The 24176-nt window shown below is 38.1% G+C and overlaps 1 protein-coding gene across 3 annotated transcripts in view; it reads left to right on the forward strand.

Moving 5' to 3' along the window:
• Positions 1-24176, forward strand: part of fam135a (family with sequence similarity 135 member A) — a 130933-nt gene that overhangs the window by 63591 nt on the left and 43166 nt on the right. For 2 of the 3 annotated variants that reach the window (XM_059982298.1, XM_059982297.1), the window contains 6 exons: positions 7967-8044; positions 8310-8359; positions 11549-11707; positions 12793-12866; positions 17797-17951; positions 19535-21749. In XM_059982298.1, coding sequence (XP_059838281.1) covers positions 7967-8044; positions 8310-8359; positions 11549-11707; positions 12793-12866; positions 17797-17951; positions 19535-21749 — 2731 coding nt within the window. The remainder of the gene's footprint in view (positions 1-7966; positions 8045-8309; positions 8360-11548; positions 11708-12792; positions 12867-17796; positions 17952-19534; positions 21750-24176) is intronic. The other variant, XM_059982299.1, reaches the window with a different exon arrangement.

Consider the following 24176-nt stretch of genomic DNA (forward strand, 5'->3'; position numbering starts at 1 on the left):
TTCTACTTTAATAGTTGAAGTGAATGCTACTTGGAGTTCATGCAGGGAAACAAAAACTATCCTCAGCAATAAATGAATCAAACCTGAAACTTAAATGTTTATTCATACAGTAGTTTTCCGTTTTAGAGGTTGACTTGGATATTATATCATTTTAAAATCATTTGTCTAATTAAATTGAATATAGTTCTGTATACTTCTTAAACAATACTATCTATTCACATTCAAAGAAAAATAATCTGGTAAAGTTTAAATGTTCAGGACACAAACATGAGAAAACAGTTTCTATTACAGCACCCTGAATCCTGGTTTCTCATAATTAATTACATTTCATTCAAAACAAGTTATTACTAAATGTTGCCATCTCAGGAAGCTCCTGTTACAACCGTGAAATTCTGATGGCATTCTAGCCTTGATGTAAAAACTTAAGGTTAAATCTAAGACTTTTTCCAAAAACTCCAGAAACATGTATAAAATAATTGGGAACTATCTCCAGTTTTGGACATGACAAGATATTATTGATTGTCCATGTATGAATTTTAAATAAACTTCAATATTGGTAAACTTTCAGTCTGCATTGAAGACTTCCACATGATACATTACGAGGAAGTGGTTGTTTTATCATAATGGAGAAGTCTCAAAGACACAGAAATATTGTTTTTATTTTTAGCAATACAATGTGGCATTGGTTCTTCCAGCCCTTTGCACCCTTTGCACTTCCAGCAGCCCCTAACAGACCCTAACCTAATCACAGGACAATTTACAATAACTAACTAACCTACCCAGTACATCTTTGGACTGTAGGAGGACATCATGGAAAACTCCTGCATTCCACAAGAAGGATGTACAGCGACTTTTTGCAGAATGGCACCAGAATTGGACTCTGAACTCCGGAAAGCCTGCCATGGTGCTTCATATGGTCTGAAGTCCACACTTCTGGGGTAGGGCCACTCATGATCGAAAATGAACTCACAAGAGGAACAGGCAGAAAAAGCTGTTGCTGTAAAAACTTGAATGTGGAAGAAGTCCTGTAGTGATCGAATACTGGTGATAGGAACAATCCTACCATTCCTGGAGATGTTCAACCACAAAATCTGCATGCTGGCAGCAGTTGCATGATGACTTTCTTGAACCTGTTCCAGAACAGAGGGTATCCTTCAGCATCCACATCAACAACTGAACAGCTCTCTTCAAAGTACCCTTGTTTCACTCCAAATTTTGGGATGGGTGTGTTGGGAGAACTAGCAAAGTTGCCTCAAACATACAGTACTGAGCAAAGGTATTAGACATATATTTATATCTAGGGAACCCAAGACATTCACAAAGTACAGTAGTAATTTTGTCTATTACACTATACTGATGCTGCAAAAGATAATTTCATGACGTGAGTGATGATAAACAATTCTGATATAGGTCTCCATTGTGGGCTGAGTGTGCAAAAGGGGGCAGGGAGAGGGGGATCATAGGGAAAGAGGAGGGAACAGAAAGCAGCAGAGAGATCTGCTGTAATGATTATTAAAGCAATTGTTTGGAATCAAATGACCTTGCCTGGTTTATCAGGGTTAAGTGTGCCTGCACCTGCATGTTGTCAAATGCAGTACTGTACAAAAGTCTTAGGCACCCTAGCTATATATACCTAAGACTTTTGCACAGTACTGTATGCCATCCTATTTCTCTCGATTCAGAAACTGGGTCCTGCTGAAGGGTTTTGGCCCGAAAAGTCAACTGTACTTTTTCCCATAGATGCTGCCTTGCCTGCTGAGTGTCTCCAGCATTTTGTGTGTGTGTTGCTCAGATTTCCAGCATCTGCAGATTTTTTCTTGTGTGCAACTAAACCACTATTACTGTGGTTGTAATGTGAGAAAGCTAAACTTCTGAACTTAGAATGATAGGACACTCAATAATAACCTATAGAGTTAATGCATGGAAAGGTGTCATTGTCCTCAGGAGCTACAATAGGAAATTCCTGATCTTTACCCTTTGTAGAACATGATAGGAACACAGTACCTCTCTGTCAATCACTATGACATTTCTGTTCTTGGCTACTGTTCCCTTCCCGGACCCCATAATTCTTGATTCCTTTGAAATTACTCATTTATCTATTTTAACATTATTTAATCCTCTCTTGTTGCTGTCTAATTTCTTAACTCTTTTAAACTTTATTTTTAAACCTCTTTTTACATTATTAATTCACTCACTCAGTTTTTCAGATATACTGTGAGGAATGTGATGTTAATGGAAACAAGTATAAAAGCAGTCTGTATACACTCAGTGGTCACTTTACTTGGTACCTCCTGTACCTAATAAAGTAGCCACTGAGTATATGTTCATGGTCTTCTGCTGCTGAAATCCATCCTCTTCAAGGTTTGAAGTATGTGTGTTCTACTGGGTGTTTCTTATTGACCACTCAATAGTAACAGAGACATTGAGGAGCAGATAGGGAGACATATTCTGGAAAGGTGTAATAATAACAGGCCTATCGTGGTGGGAGATTTTAATTTCCTAAGTATTGATTGGCATCTCCCTGGAGCAAGGGGTGTAGATGGGGTGAAGTTTGTTAGGTGTGTTCACGAAGGTTTCTCGACACAATATGTAAATAAGCCTACAAGAGGAGAGGCTGGTCTTAATCTGGTATTGGGAAATGAACCTGGTCAGGTGTCAGATCTCTCAGTGGGAGAGCATTTTGGAGATAGTGATCACAATTCTATCTCCTTTACTATAGCATTGGAGAGGGGTAGGAACAGACAAGTTGGGAAAACATTTAATTGGAGTAAGGGGAAATATTAGGCTATCAGGCAGGAATTTAGAAGCATAAATTGGGAACAGATGTTCTAAGGGAAATGTATGGCAGAAATGTGCCAAATGTTCAGGGAATATTTATGTGGAGTTCTAAGTAGGTACGTTGCAATGCGACATGGAAAGGATGGTAGGGTACAGGAACAATGGTGTACAAAGGCTGTTATAAGTCTAGTCAGGAAGAAAAGAAGAGCTTAATGAAAAGTTCAAAAAACTAGGTAATGTTAGAGTTCTAGAAGATTATAAGGCTAGCAGGAAAGAGCTCAAGAATGAAATTAAGAGAGCCAGAAGGGGCCATGAGAAGGCCTTGGTGGACAGGATTAAGGAAAACCCCAAGGCATCCCAGAAGTATGTGAAGAGCAGGAGGATAAGGCGTGAGGGAATAGGACCAATCATTATGACAGTGGAAAAATGTATATGGAACTGAAGGAGAGAGCAGAGGTATTTAATTAATACTTTCCTTCAGTATTCACTGCGGAAAAGGATCTTGGCAATTGTAGGGATGACTTACAGCAAACTGAAAAGCTTGAGCATATAGATATTAAGAAAGAGGATGTGCTGGAGCTTTTGGAAAGTGTCAAGTTGGGTAAGTTACTGGGACCAGATGAGATGTACACTAGGCTACTGTGGGAGATGAGGGAGGAGATTGCTGAGCCTCTGCTGATGATCTTTGCATCATCAATGGGGACAGGAGAGGTTCTGGAGGATTGGAGGGTTGTGGATGTTGTTCCCTTATTCAAGAAAGGGAGTAGAGACAGCCCAGGAAATTATCAGCCAGTGGGTTTTACTTCAGTAGCTGGTAAGTTGATGAAAAGATCCTGAGAGGCAAGATTTATGAACATTTAGAGAGGCATAATATGATTAGGAATAGTCAGCATAGTTTTGTCAAAGGCAGGTTGTGCCTTACAAGCCTGATTGAATTTTTTGAGAATGTGACTAAATGTGATGAAGGTAGAGCAGTAGATGTAGTGTATATGGATTTCAGCAAGACATTTGATAAGGTACCCCATGCAAGGCTTATTGAGAAAGTTAGGAGGCATGGGATTCAAGAGGACATTGCTTTGTGGATTGCCCACAGAAGGCAGAGTAATTTTCTTCATGGAGTTCAGTGACCAGTAGTGTGCTTCAGGGATCTGTTCTGAGACCTCCCCTTCTCTTTGTGATTTTTTATAAATGACCTGGATGAGGAAGTAAAGGGTTTGGTTAGTAAATTTGCTGATGACACAAAGGTTGTGGGTGTTGTGGATAGTGTGGTGGGTTATCAGAGGGTGCAGCGGGACATCAATAGGATGCAAAACTGGGTTGAGAAGTGGCAGATGGAGTTCAACCCAGGTAAGTGTAAGGTGGTTCATTTTGGTAGGTCAAATATGATGACAGAATATAGTATTAGTGGTAAGACTCTTGGCAGTGTGGAGGATCAGAGAGATCTTGGGGGCGAGTCCATAGGACACTCAAAGCTGCTATGCTCTTTGATTCTGTGGTTAAGAAGGCACACAGAGCATTGGTCTTCATTAATCATGGGATTGAGTTTAGGAGCTGAGAGGTAATGTTGCAGCTATATAGGACTCTGGTCAGACTCCACAGAGTACTGTGCTCAATTCTGGTCGCCTCACTACAGGAAGGATGTGGAAACCAGGGAAAGGGTGCAGAGTAGATTTACAAGCCTGTTGCCTGGATTGGGGAACATGTCTTATGAATAGACTGAGTGAACTCGGCCTTTTCTCCTTGGAGCAATGGAGGATGAGAGGTGACCTGATAGAGGTGTGTAAGATGATTGATCTTGAGGGTAGTCAGAGGCTTTTTCCTAGAGCTGAAATGGCTATCATGAGAGGGCACAGTTTTAAGCTACTTGGAAGTAGGTACAGAGGAGATGTCGGGGTAAGTTTTTTACACGGACAGTGGTGAGTGCATGGAATGGGTTGCTGGCGAGAGTGGTGGAGGTGGATACGATAGGGACTCCTTGATAGGTACGTGGAGCTCAGAAAAGTAGAGTGCTGTGGGTAACCCTAGGTAATTTCTAATGTAGGGACATGTTCGGCACAGCATTGTGGGCTGAAGGGCCTGTATCGTGCTGTAGGTTTTCTATGTTTTCTCTCAATTACCCTGCCCAGACTGGGTGGGCGCAGAGTTAGCAAGGCCAAGGACCGGCACCAGGTGTTCGGCATAGCAATGCACAATGCCGAGCCCAAGTGGTTATCTTATTTTAAAAGAAGAGTGTGCACATACCAGTAAGAATTTGGGTAGGAGGACCATCAGGTGCTGTTACAAATCAACACCCTATGGGATATAACGCTAAACCACTTACAGGGTTTTGCTTTTTATGCATTTGATTTTATTTTGAATTACATGTCACAATTTGTTTTATTCAGTTTAAAGTCTTCATGGCTGATTATAGATTCTTCAACCTGACTTGGCTGAAGAGTTGTTTGTCCCATTGTCTAAATACCCTGGTAGCATAGAGAAGGCATTGTGCTACCAGTGTGGGTAGTTTTCCATTCTAAAGCCTGCAAAGGCTATATTACAGGAGTTTTGCAGGACAAATTTCTTTTAAGATCTTTCCTCAATGACAGACTTTCTGTATGGAGGTATGGACTGAATATTCTTTATTTCCATTTGTAGCTCATCAGCAAATGATGCAGTCTTTGATTTTATACAATGAGACCATGTGTAATATAGAGAAGTGGCTGATAAGTGACAGACACTACTTGTGCTGTTGAAGTACTAGGCATTGACCATCACTAACCGCCTAACTTTAATCGTAGTTGATTTTCTCACCTTAATCTTTCAAGGGAAGAATATTGGCCAAGAGCCCAACTGGACCAGCCACATAAATAAATGTGTGTCTCTTGAGCAAGTCAGAACACCCTAAAGCCTTTCCACTATCTATAAAGCACAAATCAGGAGCAGCTCCAATAATACTCAAGAAGTTCAATATTATCCGGGAGAAACAAGCCAAATTAATTGTTACCCTATCCATCAAACCCCAGTATCGTGCCTCTAATTCCCTCTATTACCTTTACATGGAAGTTGCAATAAATGCTATCTGCTTCAGTAGTTCAGCACAATACCAATCCAACAACATTTTCCAAATTATGACCTCTTCCACCCAGAAGAAGGGAAGCAGCTATATAGGAACATTATCAATTACATCATCCTGAGCATTCTTCATTGTTCAGTTTTGCTGTGACTAAATTCTGGTAGATACTACCAGAAGGTTGGAAACAGTTCAAAAAGCAACTTACCATCACCTTTTCAAAACGATTAGGAATGGGTAAACATTGGTGGCCTTGCCACATCTTGACAAATAATTGAAAACGAGTCTGTGGACAACATTGGAGATGGTGAACCATCTTCCTTAATTTGGGCAGTATTTCAGCCTATTACCTCTTCATCCAACCCTGTATTAGGCATTGTTTTTGTTGCTTGATCCTTTTGCACCTTCATAAAATAGCCTTGTCTTTTTACACTGGCCAGAAATGTTAACTGTTTCTTTGTCCTCAGGTTCTACATGTCTGTGAATATTTAAATCAATTTCTGTTGATGTTGCAGATTTGCGATATTCATTATATTTTGCCGAAATGTTTTCATGTACTTAAAAAAAACTTAATTCATCCTTACTTTTGGCTGTCACTCACTCATCTTTGTGTATCGATGCAGGCTTTATTGCATTTATCTTTTGTTGCCCCACTTGCGCAAATCTCCTTCAAACCACATTTCAGTAGTCATCTCAGGAAGATGAATGGGTTCTGACTGGCATCTGTGACTCACTTGGAGGATCCACACCTGAACTGCCTTTGTGATCTTTTGACAACTTACTGTTGTTAAAGATATTGTTAACTGTTTTAGTTGATTATCAAGTGACATTTAAAATCTTTCTGAGCTGCTTTTCAATATATTTCAAATTATGAATATGTAAAAATGCATTTAAATAATATAAGCCTAATTAAAGTCATTAAGTGCCAGAAAGATGGCATCATCGGATACATTTATTTTGTTTAAGAGGCATTAGACAGATATTTAAATAGGCAAGACAAACAAATTCAATTCTAAATGCAGGCAGGTAACCTAAGAATAGATGGGCAAAGAGGTCAGCATGAACAAGGTGGGCTGATGGGCCAGTTTTTATACTGTACAGTCTATGAATTTGTAATTCTTAATATAAAACAAGAAAGCATTTACATGTTTAAATCAATGTTGATAGTTCTATTCAAATAAATGGAGCTGCATAACATACAATATATCAACCATGGCTGATGAGTAATTGAGGGGCTGATTGTGAAGTCCATCTCAGTTCTTTGGGTGCTTTTCCTCAACTCTGTGCTGAGTGCAACAGTGGAGCAGAAAGCCAAATACTTCACAGTCTTGGCATCAAACTCTCCTCATTGCAAAGCTCAGGCAAGGAAGATTGAGATGAGCTGACATATGATGAACACTTTGTTTTATGGATAGAAGTGGTATTTGGCTAGACTCCAGGAAGAAGAATAATTTATCTTTTCATGACAGACATTTACTATGTCTTTTTACACACATCACCAAGTGAAACCTCTTTCAGCACTGTCTGAACAATAGGATGTGATCTTTTTCAATAAAAATTACCCCTTAACCTATAAGCAACAGGCTGTAAATTTTAAAGGAGCATGCAACTTTGAAATGTTGTTTGAAATCGTAGTTTATTAGTGACTTCAGTTCCATGAACTACACGGAAATTTATTGTTGATTTTATTATGGCTAATACTACCATTTTCAATTACCCTTTTAATTAATTGTGAATTCAAAAAGAATGTCTTAGGGTCTAATTTCTAATACTCTTTGCATGGTTTATGGCTGCTGGCTTTCTCAAACCTCTATAATGTGTCCATTTATATGTTGTTGTATATTTTAGAGAACTGTATTACAGTGAATATTTGCTGAGTGTACTGTTGTGAGAATCCTTAACAGAAAAACACTGAACTAATAAATTCTTGTTTATATATGTCTGCTAATCTTTTGCTTGGCTTTGATATTACAAGAACGATAGCTCAAGCTCACATAATAAATTTTAAGTGCTGAAAGCTTTGACTGTGGTGGTTCAATTTGAGTGTTGCAATTCCATAACTAATCTTTAGACAAATTGATAGGGTGTAGTTTTAAAAGAGGTTAAGTAACAAGCACATGTGTACAATCCTATGACTAGCCATGACCAACATGCAGGTCCTTTATGAACGACTTCTCAGAAGAAAATATCCAAGAGCGCAGAGGGACGCCTTAATAGGTATGTCTATGTAACTTCTCACAGTAAATCTTCATCGTCTTCTGTAGATGATTTTGTTCCAGAATAATTAATTTGATTTTAAAAAGTACATTACAATGCAATCAATGATCAAATTGAGAGAAAATTGTGTGAATCTCTTAAAATGCATTTTAAAGATTTGTTTTGAATTCCAATAATCAAATCTTAACATACATCTTAACATTTTTTTTATGGTGTTTGCTTTTCGAATAGTTAATTGCATTTTAATGTAGGCTTTATTTTTCAGAGAAGATTGATGTTGATGCTAGACTTGCAGATCTTTGTAAACAGATAAAGGTACGTGCCTAATACAATCAGCTTTGACCTGGCAGACATTATTGTCTCAGTTTCACAAACTAAAATCTTTTGAAGAGGTTGTCCTTTGCTTTTATTATTATTTGTGTTTGTTTTGAACTATAGAATAGGTCTGCCCTGAGAGAATATTTTGTATTTATTAATGAAGAGTGTAAGTCTAATAACCAAAAATGAAAATAAGCAGATGCAAAAAATCTGAAGTAATAATGAAAAATGCCACAATACTTCAGGTCAGGCAGCAACTATGGAAAAAGAAACACTCAATTTTTTAGGCCTGTGACTCAATGTCAAAGTTAAGAGAAAGAAAAATTTGCCTTCTTATGCCCATCACCCCTCCTGGGGCATAGGTTGCCGACAACAGCTCACCAGGGACATCTGTCCTGGGCCAATCTTTCAGTGCTGGTGTAGCCCATCTATACATCATCTAAGCAAAGGTCCTTACTCTCCCAGGGATGAGGTCTTGGTAGATTCTGTTGGCATTTCTGTAGCACTGGAATTCTACGGGATGGGGTTGCTGGTTCCATGCCTAACCCTCCTCCTTTCACTGCTGGGCTTTGGACTGTCCATGGCCAAGTTAGAAAGAAAGATACAATGTAGTTTTCAGTGGGATAGAAACTAGGAGAGCGAACATCTGTGAGAGGAAGGGTTGAAGTGGTCTTACAATGACATTTACCAGCTCAGAAGCTGCTTGGTGTGTGTAATATGTTAATGAGAAGAAAAGAGAAAATGAAAAATACAGTCTGCTTCACCAAGACTGACCTGCCAGACAGGTTTCCCCAATCTTGCTATTCAACAAGGTGTTATGCAGACCAGCTAGAACTTAAGTGCTGGTACCTACTGCCTTTAAGCTATTCCCCTTGTTCTATATAACCCTCCCTTACCTTCTACTGAAAGCTAACTTTTATGTCTGTTGTTCTTATTTCTGATGAAGAATCACAGAGTCAAAATGTTGACCATTTCTCTTTCCACAGCTGTTGCCTGACCTGCTGAGTATTTTTCAGCATTTTCCTTTTGGATTTCAGATTTCCTTAATCTGCAGTGTTTTCTGTCATTTTTCAGTCACAAGATTTACACTGTGAAAGTAGGTCAACATGACTTTTTAAGTCTTGATATCAAGTAGCTGGTGTAAAACTATTATTTTACACAGATCTTAAAGCTATAGAAGTTCAGTCCTAACTCACTGCAGCACTTGTAGATGTACAGGAGAGATCCAAACCTACACTCCAACATTTAAGTCAGACTTATTACATATATTGTAATGGGAAAAGTTATATTCTATCAGCTTTAAAAGGTTGTAATTTTTTTTTACTAGATCTGGTGGATAGTGTGTAGAATAGCGATAATGGATAGTGTGAGGGTTGTAGATAGTATGGAGGGCTGTCAGAGTTGTGGATAGTGTGGAGAGCTGTCAGAGGTTACAGCGGGACATTGATAGGATGCAAAACTGGGCTGAGAACTGGCAGATAGAGTTCAACCAAGATAAGTGTGAGGTGGTTCACTTTGGTAGGTCAAATATAATGACAGAATATGGTATTCATGATAAGACTCTTGGCAGTGTGGAGGGTCAGGGATCTTGGGGTGCGAGTCCATAGGACACTCAAAGCTACTGCGCAAGTTGACACTGGTTAAGAAAGCATATTGTGCATTGGCCTTCAGTCGTGAGTTTTGAGTTTAGGAGCTGAGAGGTAATGTTGTAGCTATATAGGACCCTGGTTAGACCCCACTTGGAGTACTGTGCTCAGTTCTGGTCACCTCACTATAGGAAGGATGTGGAAACTATAAAAAGGGTACAGAAGAGATTTACAAGGATGTTGCCTGGATTGGGGAGCATGGCTTATGAGAATAGGTTGATTGAACTCAGCCTTTTGTCCTTGAAGTGACGGAGGATGAGAGGTGACCTGATAGAGGTGTGTAAGATGATAAGAGGCAATGATTGTGTGAATGGTCAGAGGCTTTTTCTCAGAGCTGGAATGGCTAGCATGAGAGGGCACCGTTTTAAGGTGCTTGGAAGTAGGTACAGAGGAGATGTCAGGGTAAGTTTTTATGCAGAGAGTAAAGAGTGCATGGAATGGGCTGTCAGTGATGGTGGTGGAGGTGGATACGATAGGGTCTTTTAAGATACTCCTGGATAGGTACATGGAGCTCAGAAAAATAGAGGGCTGTGGGTAACCTGAGATAATTTCTAAAATAAGGACATATTGCGGCACAGCTTTGTGGGCCGAAGGGCCTGTATTGTGCTGTAGGTTTTCTATGCTTCTATGTTTCTATCTGAGAAACTGGAAAATGTATTATAGTCTTAAATACGATGAAAAATATGTATTTCTAGATCAATTGAATAAAAAAACATGTATGTCATACATAATACTTGAATTTTCTAATATATGTGCTTTCTGATGTGTGAATATGTAATGGCAGCTTCAGAATTACAAACTACATTGCAGAATTATTGTAGCAAATTTATCGGTGTTTACGAAAGAAAGAGCAACAGAATTCAATAAAACTTCAATGAATTATGTAAAAATGTAGAATAAACCTAAATAAGCATTTTTTTATTGGCTTACTCTTCATCTTCATCAATAAAGACAGTAATTTCAATTTAAATGTTTTAATTCCAAATAAAAGTATCTTTGTATTAAGTAACACATACAAAATGCTGGAGGAACTCAACAGGCCAGGTAGCATCTATGGAAAAGAGAGCAGTTGATGTTTCGGGCCAAGAGCCTTCATCAGTCTTAATGCAGTGTCTTGGCCAGAAACGTCAACTATATTCTTTTCCATTGATGGTGCCTGGCTGCTTAGTTCCTCCAGCATTTGATGTGTGTGTGGCTTCGATTTTCAGCATCTGCAGATTTTCTCTTGATTATTTTTGTATTAATATCGAATGCATTCACATTTTTACATTTGTGTATGGATTGCATTGTCAGCTTATTAGAGAATAGTGAGGTAAATTAATCTGCTTTTCTTTTTGTGAATTACTTCACCTGCAAAATGAAGTTTGTTTGACTGGAAAGAATGGTAATTGTAGAAGAATGTGAGAAAATAAAAGTGATCTATTTCCCCATTAAGTAGGGCTGCAGTTCTGTGAACCAATGAATATGTTATTTTTCAAAGTTCATGTTTTCTTTTTTAAATTATCTGTTAAGGCTCACAATATATATCTTGAAATTCCAGCAAAAAGTGGAAAATCCTGATGAGCTACCAGAGTGGGTGAACATGGATCTTGCACAACTTTGTTCTTTGTTGATGGCTCTTTGGGCACAGTTTTTAGAGATTGTGTCACTGCAAGAAGAGATTTCAGCGTTGTTAGCAAAGGAACATCATGCACTTCGAGTAAGTATGCTGTTTGTCCTTTACTCGTGTAAACTTTTAATTTCAAATTAGGGAAACACAGTTTATATAAGTTTGCAGCATGGAAACGGACTGTTTGATTTAACCAGTCAATATTGGCCTGAGCAGAGTGAAACTTGATTCACTTGTCCCATTCTCATATTCATCATTCCCTTTTCAATAATCACTAGCTGGAGTTCATAAGTATTGGAATGTTTTCTACTTCAGATTCCTGTACGGTATATCACATTCTGTCAAACTGGATGAAAGAATATTTCAACTTTCTGTACCAAATCTCACTCAAAGTTCTGTTTATTAGAAAAGCCAATTAATTTCAAGAGAGAACTATAATGGGCTACTGATACTCTGGTACTCATTTAATATTAAGTTGTAAAACATATTTTTCTATCCCTTTTACCATAAAAGGGGGGCATTTAATATATCAAGCCCATACCATTGGAGAGAGTGCAGAAGGGAAGCATTCCGTACACTTTATCACCCTATCCTCCTGTGCAACAACTTTCAGGGAGCTATGGACTTGGATCCAAAGAATATTTTGTAAATCAACAATGTTAATGGGTCCTGCCATTAAGTATGTAATGTCCCTTTACATTTGATCTTCCAATATCCATCTGGATAAATTAGTGAATCACTTATATTTAGTCCCTATATTTTTCAGTTCCATGTTGCCATAGCATTTGTTTACATTGGCCCACTTTAAAACACACCTATCACATACCTAAAATGCATATCATTCTGAATATCTTTCCTATTTTCCTTGTTATTTACTACTTCTGTCATTTGTGTGTTTGAATATTTTAATGACAGACTTGTCAAGATTACTTTGTATTAAGATTGACCTCAAGAACCCTGCGAGTGATATGTTTTTCATCTGAAAAGTTTCGAACTGATGGCTACTGTTCAATATAAATATTGTTCTGCTTTTGTCCTTGCACCTAATTTGAACATACTTAATATCAGGAGTACTTTATTATATACTTCAAGCACAAAACTTAATTCTGGACTTGGTGAAATAAACTAAATAATGATGTTGCAGTTTATCCTTCTAAATCTGTCCAACTGGCTAGGTAAGAAGATTTTCAGAAGCATTTTTCTGCATTGAGCACCCAAGGCAAGCAGCCCTAGCATATCAAGAATTGCAGTAAGTAATATGTGAGTTTCTTCATAAAGCAAGAAAACAATCACCTGATTCTACATTTTTTTATTTTCACTAAGAAATAATCACTTTTTATTTTATTGCTGCAGAATTTCTGGCAGTTTGTGATGTGTAACTGAGTTCATATAATGAAATGTCTCTATACATCAGGCTTTATCGCACTGCTATTATTGTGTCTAATATGATTTCTCAATAAAATTTATCTAGCCAGCCCTCACACTTATCCTGTTGCCTTTATTTAAGTTTAAGTCATTTGACTGGATTTAATTTTTTTCTCAAACTTTATCATATTATAATCGTCAATGTTCTGTAGAGAATCCTTTACCATGCAATTATTAAGCAAACCTATTTCGTTACATACAGCCAGATTGAAAACAGTTTTTATTGAGGTTCTTTTCAAAAAATGTTTTTCCAGAAAATTATCTTGATTCATTCCATGTACTAGAGATATTTTGCCTTTATAAATTAAATAGACCATTTGAATGGTCAAATATTCTCACCTTCCCCCCCCCCCCCCCAGTTGTCATGACTGACAAGATAAAGTTCTGGTCATTGGTGACCACCTGACCACCTCCTGCAAGTTGCTGGTACCTGATAATGGTATTGTGATGAATGTCAAAGGTAGATGCTCTCTTGCTGAACAAGGTCACTGACAGACACTCCTGCGTCACAAATGCTCCTTGCTGCTTATTACTTTATGCCTAAATGCAGTCAGGCACAATTTGTTGAGAAGTTGCAAATGCGATTGAGTTGACAGTTGACAGCAGTTTTCATCCGTTAGAAAATCAATGTTTATTTGCATTTGCATTAGTACATGGATATCCAGGTGCAATGGAAATTTTACTTGTAGCAGCAACACAGGCACAAAGCATCACATAAGCATCATTCACAAGAAAAGTATAAATTAAACATAATTTACATGACATAGATCATGAAGATCATGCCAGAAGCAAACATAACTAAACATTGAAAAAGGATCTACTGCTTTCCCAGCATATCCGACATATAAGTTCTTCTTGAGCTTCCAGCAGGTACAGGTATCAATTTTAACCAATGTTTTGATAACAAACTGCCGTCTTCATCAGGAATGATACCTCGGCACATCTAGTCCAATGGTATATATACCCCTGTCATCGATATCTCCTGATTGATTAGTCTTCAACCAATCAGGTTTCACTGCCTTACCTTGTTTGCATTTGAATTTCAGTTCTAATGGAGTGAGGCCTTCATCTTTGTAAAAATCCTTATTCTCTAGTCTTATTTCAATGGCTTCCCTCACCAGGCCGACCCAAAAGCCAGTGGTGCACCACAGTAGTTTTGTGCCATCAAGGAGTATAGGAGGTGTATCTAACAACAATTTGGGATACACCTGCAAGTGGATTTTAACATCAACAGCTTCATCTTTGTTCTTAAAGACAGATAAAGCATATTGCAACAATAGTCTTAGTTTTAAAGACCTCTAATTGTTCAAATAGGGTTTACCTAGAAATATTTGAATCAGCATTACCAAAGGAGTAGAATTAAACCATTTGGCCTATCAAGTTTGCTCTTTCATACCATCGTGGCTGATTTAATTTCCCTCACAGCCTCATTCTCCTGCTTTCTTCCTGTACTCTTTGATGCATGCCCTTACTAATCAAGAACCTGTCAACCTCCACTTCAAAAATACCCAGTGACTTGATTTCCATAGCCATCTGTAGCAATTAATTTCATAGATTCACCTCCCTCTGGCTGAAGAAATTCCTCCTCATCTCTGCCTTAAAGGACACCCTTGTATTCTGAGACTGTGCTCTTTGGTCCTGGACTCACCCACTATTGGAAACATCCTCTTTCCATCTGCTCTGTCTGGGCCTCCTCTATTATGTATAACTTTCCTCAATTACCTGATCAATAATTATAGCAAACTTTTGGGAGAAATGCCGGAACATCAAACACAATGCTTATATTTTTTACTTGTTTTTCCATTATCAGAGATGGGAAGGTTGTCTTCCTACTGAAGTTTACTTCACTATTTTTCTCTTGAGCTTTAAAAGTGAACTGTATCAGATGGTTATACATTCTTCTTTTTACTTATTTATTGCAATGTGGAAGGAGGCCATTCAGTCCTTCAAGTCTGATCACATTTTTGGTAGAATAATCCTTGTTTTTTTCTTGCTCTGCAACTTATTTTCTCTCTCACATGCCCATTAACTCCCCCTATTTTTTATTCTTTTGCCAATTACTTATTCTTCAGTGTAATTGTACAATGCTTTTTAACGAAACAGCATACCTTTGGGATGTAGGAAGAAATCAGAATATCAGTGTATCCTATGGTGAATATGCAAACTCCACACAAGCCGCACCCAAGATCAGGATGGAACCAGAGTCACTGAATGACAGGCAACAGCTGGATTGCTGTACAGCATATGATCTGTTCAAAGATCACTTCATAAAACAAAAGCTTGTGTATTTATTCTGTCCAGTCCATTACTCTAAAAACTTTACGAAGTATTTATTTTACAAAAATAACAGGACGAGTGCTTTGCTGAAAGACAAAAAAAAGGTATATTGGCTTTGAGGGTAGCCACTTGAATTGGAAACTCCCTAACAATTTTGAATTTCCTGGCCCTAATCACCCCATTTTCACATTGGATGTCCAGTCCCTATATAGTACTTTTCCCCATCAAAAAAACCTTAAAGCCCTCCACTTCTTTCTTAACAAAAGACACAACCAGTCCCCCTCCACCACCACCCTCCTTCCTCTGGCAGAACTGGTCCTCACTCCCAATAATTTCTCCTTGGGCTCCTCCAACTTTCTCTAAACTCAAGGGGTACTTGTGGTCATCCACATGAGCTCCAGCTACGCCTGCCTTTTTATTGACGACATGGAACAATCCATTTCAAGCCCTCCCTGGTAATGCTGCCCTACTCTTTCTGCACTTCCTTGATAACTGCATTGTGCTGTTTCATGCACCCATTCATGCTGAGCTTGTCAATTTCATCAAAATTGTCTTCAAATTTCACCTTGCCCTTAAATTCACTTGGTCCATTTCTAACAGTTCTCTCTGCTTTCTCCATCTCTGGAGACACTAATGATATCTTTTATAAACCTACCAATTCCCATGGCTACCTTGACTAACACACACAAAATGCTGTTGGAACACAGCAGGCCAGGCAGCATTGATAGGGAGAAGCGCTGTCAACGTTTTGGGACATCCTGACGAAGGGTCTCGGCCCAAAACGTCAACAGTGCTTCTCCCTATCGATGCTGCCTGGTCTGCTGTGTTCCACCAGCATTTTGTGTGTGTTGTTGTTTGAATTTCCAGCATCTGCAGATTTCGTCGTGTTTGCTACCTTGACTATACCTCTTCCCACCTTTGCCTGTAAAAAAGTTTGGTTTCCCTTCCTCCACCATTGATGCAGCCCTCACCCATATCTCCTTCATTTCCTGGACATCCATGCTCACCCAATTTTCCTGCCATCTAAACAGTTCTTCTTGTCTTCACCTACCAGATTATCAGCCTCCATGTCCAGCACATCATTTTCCACATCTTCCAGCATTTTCAACAGGACCCTACCCTACCACATCTTTATCTTCCCCTCCCACCCTTCCACTTTCCACAGGGATTGCTCTCTCCTCATTAATCCCTCCTGGTACCTATTCCTGCAAGTAACAGAAATGCCCAATTATTTACTCTGTCACCTCTATTCAGTTCTCCTAACAGTCCTTCCAGTTGAGTCAACACTTCACCTGTGAATCTTTTGGGCGTGTCTATTGTATCTGGAGTGACTGAGGCGGCTTCCTTGACATTGGTGAGACTCAGCGTAAATTGGGGAAGTGCTTTGTCAAGTACCTCCACTCCTCCCACAAGGAACATAATTTTGCACTGACCAACTCCCATTCCCATCCCCATTTTTATTCTAACATGTCAGTCCATGGCTTCCTCTTCTGCTATGATGAGGCCAGTCTGGGTGGAAGAGCAATGCCTCATATCTATCTAGGTAGCTTACAATGATGGCATGAACATCAATATCTCCTAGTGGTATTTTCCCTCCCCTTCCCTCACCTATTTCCCATTCTGGCCTCTTGCCTCTTTTCACCTGCCTAGTGCCCCATCCTCCTTCCCTTTTTCCCATGGTCCACTCTGCTCTCCTATCAGATTCCTTCTTCAGCCCTTTGAATTTTCCACCTGTCACTTCCTAGCTTCTTACCTCATCCCCTCTCCCTTACCCATCTAGCTCCACCTATCACCTTCTAGCTTGTCCTCCTTCCCCTCCCTCCACCTTTTAATTCTGGCATCTTTGCCTTTCATTTCCAGTCATGATGAAGGGTCTCAGCCCGAAATGTCGACTGTTTATTCATTTCCATAGATGTTGCCTGACCTGCTGAGTTCCTCCAGCAGTTTGAGTGTGTTGCTCTGGATTTTCAGCATCTGCAAAATCACTTGTGCTTATTATTAGTTAGAAACTCATGTATTAAGGTAAAATTATAATTTTAGAGAAGTACAAGAGGTACAGTTAGAGAGCAGGAAAATCACATAGAGGATCAACTATGATTGTATTAAGTGGCAAACAGTTTAAAGGGTCAGGTAATTACTTCTGCTGCTATGTCAAGAATATTATATAACATGAACTACCATATTTTAATTAAATCTTTGAAATTAAGAAGTAAAATACTCATAATTTTGGGATATTTTTGTATCAGTTTTGTAAAGTTCTTTGTGAATTAAAAGTGTGCATTTAAGTATAGATTGAAAACATTATCAATCTATAAAGATTAATAGCACAATTATAAGTATTTTAGTTTAATATGCTGTTTAAAACAAGTCATGTTTTCTGACTGCTCATTTTTTGCCGAGAATATTGTATTCTTAACATATCTGAAAATATCTCTGTTATTTCACCTTTAATGTATACAATTTTTGGGTAATTTCAGTGCACAAAGTCATGGGCATATGGCTGCCGCTGTAAAAAATTCTACCTATTTTAATTCCCTTCCACCTCTTCCCGTGGAATGTGCAGAACTAGATGGTGACTTCAGCTCACTGCCCATTATCTTTGAGGATCGATATTTGGATTCATTCCCAGAAGGTAAAAAATATTTAATCAGTTTGATGGCGCTTTTTAGTTTTTAATACTTTCATGGCATTTAAGTTCAAGTTCAAGTTTAATTATCATACAGCCCCTAGAGACATTTTCACTGCACTAATCGTACCCTAACAGATGAGTAATGAAGAATAAAGAAGAAGAAATTTACCAAATTCACCCAAGACTGTAAAGTCAAAGCCTCCCCACTCTAACACTGGCCCACTTACTCAATGAACACTCTACTTGCACCTGTCGTATTTTATTCTCCCTTGATAATGAATTCTGTTCACTGATTGGGCACAAATCAACCTCCAAAAACTGCCTCAAAGCTCTGCTTTTTTAATCTTCAGCCGGAGGTCACTGTGAAGTCACCTCTTCTTCCCACACTGTATTAAAATATGGGGCACACTTCAAACACCTTAGTGAAGCTTTAGAATTGAAGATGTACTTCCACACTATTTCTGTGAGTTCTGTGAGTTGATTGTTGAGGCCAGTGTAGAAACAACAGATGGGGTCAGAGTGGTATCTGATGACACAGGCAGATGGGTAGTTTGTGCTCCTTTTGCCACTTTCAACAGTGTTTGTGTGTTCTTCTGACCTGAAGTTCTCAATACCATCCCAAGTACTTATTTTCCATTTTGAAGAGCCTTCGAGTTTCCTGAAAGTAAATGGGGATATTACAGTTTTGCAGGTCTCTATCAAGTCACCACTTATCCTCCTTTGCTCCAGAAAGTGAGCTGCAGCTTGCACCACCTTTCCGCATCAGATATGATCTCTAATCCAAGTAACATCTTTGTCAATCTCATCTGCACCCTCTCTAATGCTGCTGCGTCCTTCCTTTATTAAAGTGACTAAAAATGAATGCAGTACTCCAAATGTGGTCTAATAGAACTGAAACATTATCGCTATCCCTCAACTAATAAATTTTATTCCAATTAGTTTATATAATATTTTGAAAATTTGTTTTTTTTAACTGAATTAGATTTCCTATGGATTTGAAACACTTATTTACAAGTTAGATTCAGACAGGATTGAGTGGTTTGTAAATAATCCAAATGAAATCTTAACCGTTGTGATGAATTGTTTCTTTTTAGAATATAAGAAATGTAAATACAGATTGTGATCATTATTACGGCATTCATTATGTGCCATTTTCCTGTATTGGTGTTAATCCTTGTAACATACACAAAAGTACAATTACATACATAGAATGGTAGAGATATGGACAGGCCATTTGACCCATAATGTTGTGCTGATCTTGATGTCAGTTTATAGTAAATGATTTCTTCATGAATGTCATCCATATTCCACCATTTCATATTGAGTAGCCTCGTCAGCCCCTTGACCCTCCTCCATCTATCAATAAGGTAATGGTGCATCTAACAGTAACGTCAATTCTGAATTCCTGCTACATTCTGTATTTATTGCATTCAAGATTTGAATAAATCTTAAATATCGTTTTGTAGGTAGCCCTTTTTAAATTCCACTCAAATTTTATAGCAATGAATTTGAAATATTTTGTAATGCTTCATAATTAAATAAAAATCTCTGGTTTATGAATTTCTGATTTGTTGTTTCTTTGAAAGACTTGGATGTTCCCTGGAGCGGAGTTCAGAACTTAAGAAGATCGTCTTTTTCTGTCAAACTGGAAAAATCTGACTCAAGAGATTGTAACTCTTCAAGTATTTCTAGTCCTGATTTTAGAGCAAGACCAGCAAGCCTCTACCATGTTAAACATACAGACAGTGAGAAGCTGCTGACAAAACAGCATAAGACAAAAGCTGAAGAACACGGCAAATCAAAAGTAAAAGCTGTAAAACTTAAGAAGACAATTAAGTCTGATAACAGCAAAAAATTAGTGAAACAGAATTCCAAGGATTCAGTGATATTGGTTGGCTATAAGTGCTTAAAAAATTCAAACTTGGGAGAAAGCAGTAAATCTGAAGAAGGGCTTTCAATATGTCCAAAAGATGGGCTGGTACCCACAGGTAGACAACTCGATGATAGGTCTGAAGTAAATAGTGAGTTGTTATGTCAGCATAAAGAACTGATACCTCTTCTGGCAAGTATGGAAAAAAACACAGAGACTATAAAAGCTAAAAACCTCAATGAATTTGGTTGCAACAACAATCGCAAAATAGAATCTTGCACATTTGCTTCATTAGATGTATTCCGGGCAGGTCCTGAGGCTTCAGGTGCAAGAGCGACTGAAAATTCATCTGATTATTTAAATAGCCAGCAAGTAGCACCAGCATCAGGAGTCAAATGTATTCAAGTCAAGCCACAAACTAAATGCACGTATGAAGGGGAAAAAGTAACAATCTTAACAGCTCCCAAGATCCCTGTTAAAAATTATGATCAAGATATTTGTTTATCTCCTGAGCCTCAGCTCCTGGATTCTAAACCTACTTGTTTACTGTTGGAAAATGATCCACTACATCCTATTACATCTGAGAGCACAGTGCCAAATGCATGTACAAAGTCTTTTAATTTGGTAGTAAGTGGAGATGCTGTTAAATTGCCAGACGTTATAGTCACTTGCTCTTCTTCCAGAATTTCAGATTCAGGCATTGAAAGTGAACCGAGTTCTTTTGCATTTCAACCAGATTCAGATTTAGTCTCTGAGCCAGTTTTGGAAAAAGTTGCGCTTAATGAAAAGTCCTGTATGCAGCTGCTACTAAAACCAGATTTAAGTTTAAGGAATGTAATTGAAAGCCACTGTACAGAGAGTACAAGTGCTGTAAGTGAAATACAGTCATCTTTGACTTCTATAAATTCTTTACCATCGGATGAGGATGATGATGCACAACCAGTTGATGAAAGTTTGAAAGCTGCCACCATTCTTGCTCAACAAGCAAACAGTGAACAACCTGAGCTCATTTTAGCTGAAGCAGACCAGTTCAAATCAAAAGTAAAAAAATCCAGTGTCATAGTTCAAGAAGAAAGTGTTACATTCTTTGAATGTTCAGGGTCTACAGAATCAGCTCCTCATGCTTCTGTAATTTCTAATGAATTTTGTAACTGTGTTGCTAGACAAGAAAGTAAAACCAACAATCAACAACAAGATATTAGTTGTGATAATAGTTGTAGAGAGATTCAAAACTTCGTTGAAGTATTCAATTTAGAGAAAGCAACCACAAAACATATAATTAAACTGAACTCCGAAGTTATTCATCTTGATGAACCAAGCTGTCCTACTTCAGATGTGACAGAGTTTGGCCAGAGTGTGGATCCAGAATTGCAAACAAAAGAGCTTGCAGATGTAATTCAAGTGTTTGAAATTCCAGATCTTCAGGAAGCAGAAGGTAGTGTGCAGGCAACTCTCTCAGCTACCAGCAGCATTGACATTGTAAAGCAAGGGTTAGTAGAGAATTATTTTGGATCAAGAAGCAGTACCGATCTTTCTGATATTAGTCCTGGTGGTGGTGGCAGCTGGCGCACGAGTCCTCAAAAGGAGACTTTTGGCCCTGTTACTCTTGCACAACTAGAAGATGAAGAGGAACAAGAAATGATAGAAAATGGCTATTATGAAGCTGACAATGATGTTGTGTGTGATGGAAATTATATAGTCAGATCTGAGCTAATTAATGCTGATCATACTACAGGAGCAAGCTTGCCAGGGCCATGCATTCCGACTTGCTTATCATTTTCGTCAGTTGTCAGAGATTCCCCATCTATCAGTGGACCATCTTCTAGAAGTAAACCTGAAGCAATTACAAAACAACCAATCAGTGCTGTCTCGAGCTGTGTTGGATCAGTTTCCTGGTATGAGGATGCTGCTTCAAAAGAACAAATGCACATGTAAGTAGTTTGTTTTTTCATAGGTCTTTCTCTTTGCAATCAGAGAACTCTATTCCTATTCACAAATTTGCTTTGAAACATATAATTATACATTACTTTAGAATGTTTGATCAACACATTCAACCAAGATGACTTTGTCCTTTCAGGGATGTCAGAGATCTCTAGTTCTTTTCAGAGTTAAGCAGGGGAGTTCTGACAGCAACTTGGTCAGAATTTATCCCTCATAAGTCACACAGAATCAGTAATGTATCTTACTGTTCTTTGTGAGATCCTGCTATTTACATACTAACTGGTACAGAACAAAATGGAATGCAAAATTAAACAAATTAAGAAGGAACTTGTTAATATTCTCCATTCAGTGTAAAATCACCATTATGGGTAAGATTAGATAGGTAAGATTAGCAATTTTACAGTAGGCATTAAAATATGAACTTCAGAATAAGGCTTAAGGCTACAGTTCTTTGAAAAGATAAATTATTATTGGTCTTGCTTAGATAATGAGTCAGATAGCTAAATGGACCAGGTTTAGTTGGTTGAGTTTAAAGGAACTAGTAAAATAGCAAGCAATCTTTCAAAGATAATAGGTACTTAGTAATCTTGTCTACATCTGAGGAAGCTACATATTAAATTTGTATTACAAGTAGAAAAGATAGATAAAGAATCCTTTGACTACTGAAATGGATGTTTAGTGAGTGAAGATTTGAACATCATCTTTGCATTAATGTTAATTTGCAACAGGCATTAAATGAAGGAGCAGAAGTTAAATGGATAAGCTAAGACAATTGGACTGAATACTATGACTGTTGATAAATGGCACATAAGATTGAAGTAAATCAGCCAGAGAGAACAGATGAAAAGAAATGCAAGCATATATATTCAGGTCAAGACACTTCATCAGAAAGAGTCTTCTGGTTTTTACTTACTTATCGTCCTTTTCACACCTAGTTCTTTGTTGTCTTATACCCTTCTGTTGTTTGATCCCTAGTTATGAACACATTTGTAAGTGTGAACAAGATTTTATATTTTGTTTCAAACCTCAGTATAATATTGTTAATCTTACCATCCTCCTATATCACTTATTTCCTGTACAGTTTTGTAAGAATGTCATTGTACAATTGCACTTCTAAGCCTTTACACATCATATTTAGCCCTCAGTAATTTTAGTAATTCTGAATGATCTGTCTTAAACTTCTCCACTGTCATTAATATGCTATTGACTAGACAACATAAATACGGAATCAGCCTTCATCTTTATTGTATTACCATCTCTATTCATCCAATGTTATCTTGATAAGTGACTGCATCAATACTTGCAAACTTTTTCTATTGTCCCATTGCTGATAATCTCAGTTCACAGGGAAACAAAAATCTCCAACCACAGGATACATTTGCTTTAGTTGTAATATCTCCATACCCTTCTTTTGATACCCCAGGGTGAATCAAATTGTTGTACAACTCTGAGTTTGTCACAGAATGCTGATTGAATTTATACAGGCTCTATAGTAAGAGTAATCCCACTCTAGTGAGACCCACTCCCCGCCTCTCCCTACAAAAACTTTCATTTCAGATACTTGTCCAGTGATCTTTTGAACCACAATTGAATCTTCCTCCATGATGTTTGCCAGTGCATTCAAGACTCTAATCTCTTGTGTGAAAAGAACACAAAATGTCCCCATGTCACTGTTTGTTGTTTTGCCACTCACCTTTATGTCCCAAAGCTTGAGTTCCAAGCTTTGAGAGAGAACAGTTTCTCTCTATCCAGTCTCTGTACCCTTGTAATTTTAAATAGATCTATTAGATCTCACAGCCTCCTTGTTTCAAAAAGGACAAACTGAGCTCCTTCAATTTAATAGATGATCAGAGTTCATATCTGTGCAATCATTTCAGTTAATCAAATCTGCACCCTGTGCAAGTCTTCATATATTTGAAAAGGTGTGGTACTCAGAGGTGGATATATTATCACAGTCGTGGCTGATTCATTGCCTGAGATGAGTGCATCACAATAATTTTATTCTTGAACTCTGTACCTCCATTTGTAAAGCCCAGATCCAGTATGTTTTGAGCTATTTTCTCAATCTGCCATTCCATTCTAAATGAATTATACAGGTTTTTGCAGCCCTTTTAGAATTGTACCTGTATAATTGTTGCCTTTTCTCATTTTTCTTTCAAAAATATAATATTTTACATTGCTCAGCATTGAATTTGATTGGTCACTTTTCCTTCCTTGAACATTATATTACTTTTGTAAGTAGTGGGGGGAGGGGGAAATGCAAAATAATAGGAGAAGACTGGAGGGGGTGGGATGAAGCTAAGAGCTGGAAAGGTGATTGGCAAAAGTGATATCGAACTGGAGAAGGGAAAGGATCATGGGACAGGAGGCCTCGGGAGAAAGAAGGGTGGGGGGGAAGCACCAGAGGGAGATGGAGA

Source organism: Hypanus sabinus, chromosome 10 (genome assembly GCF_030144855.1).
Source record: "Hypanus sabinus isolate sHypSab1 chromosome 10, sHypSab1.hap1, whole genome shotgun sequence".
Taxonomy (NCBI): Eukaryota; Metazoa; Chordata; class Chondrichthyes; order Myliobatiformes; family Dasyatidae; genus Hypanus; species Hypanus sabinus.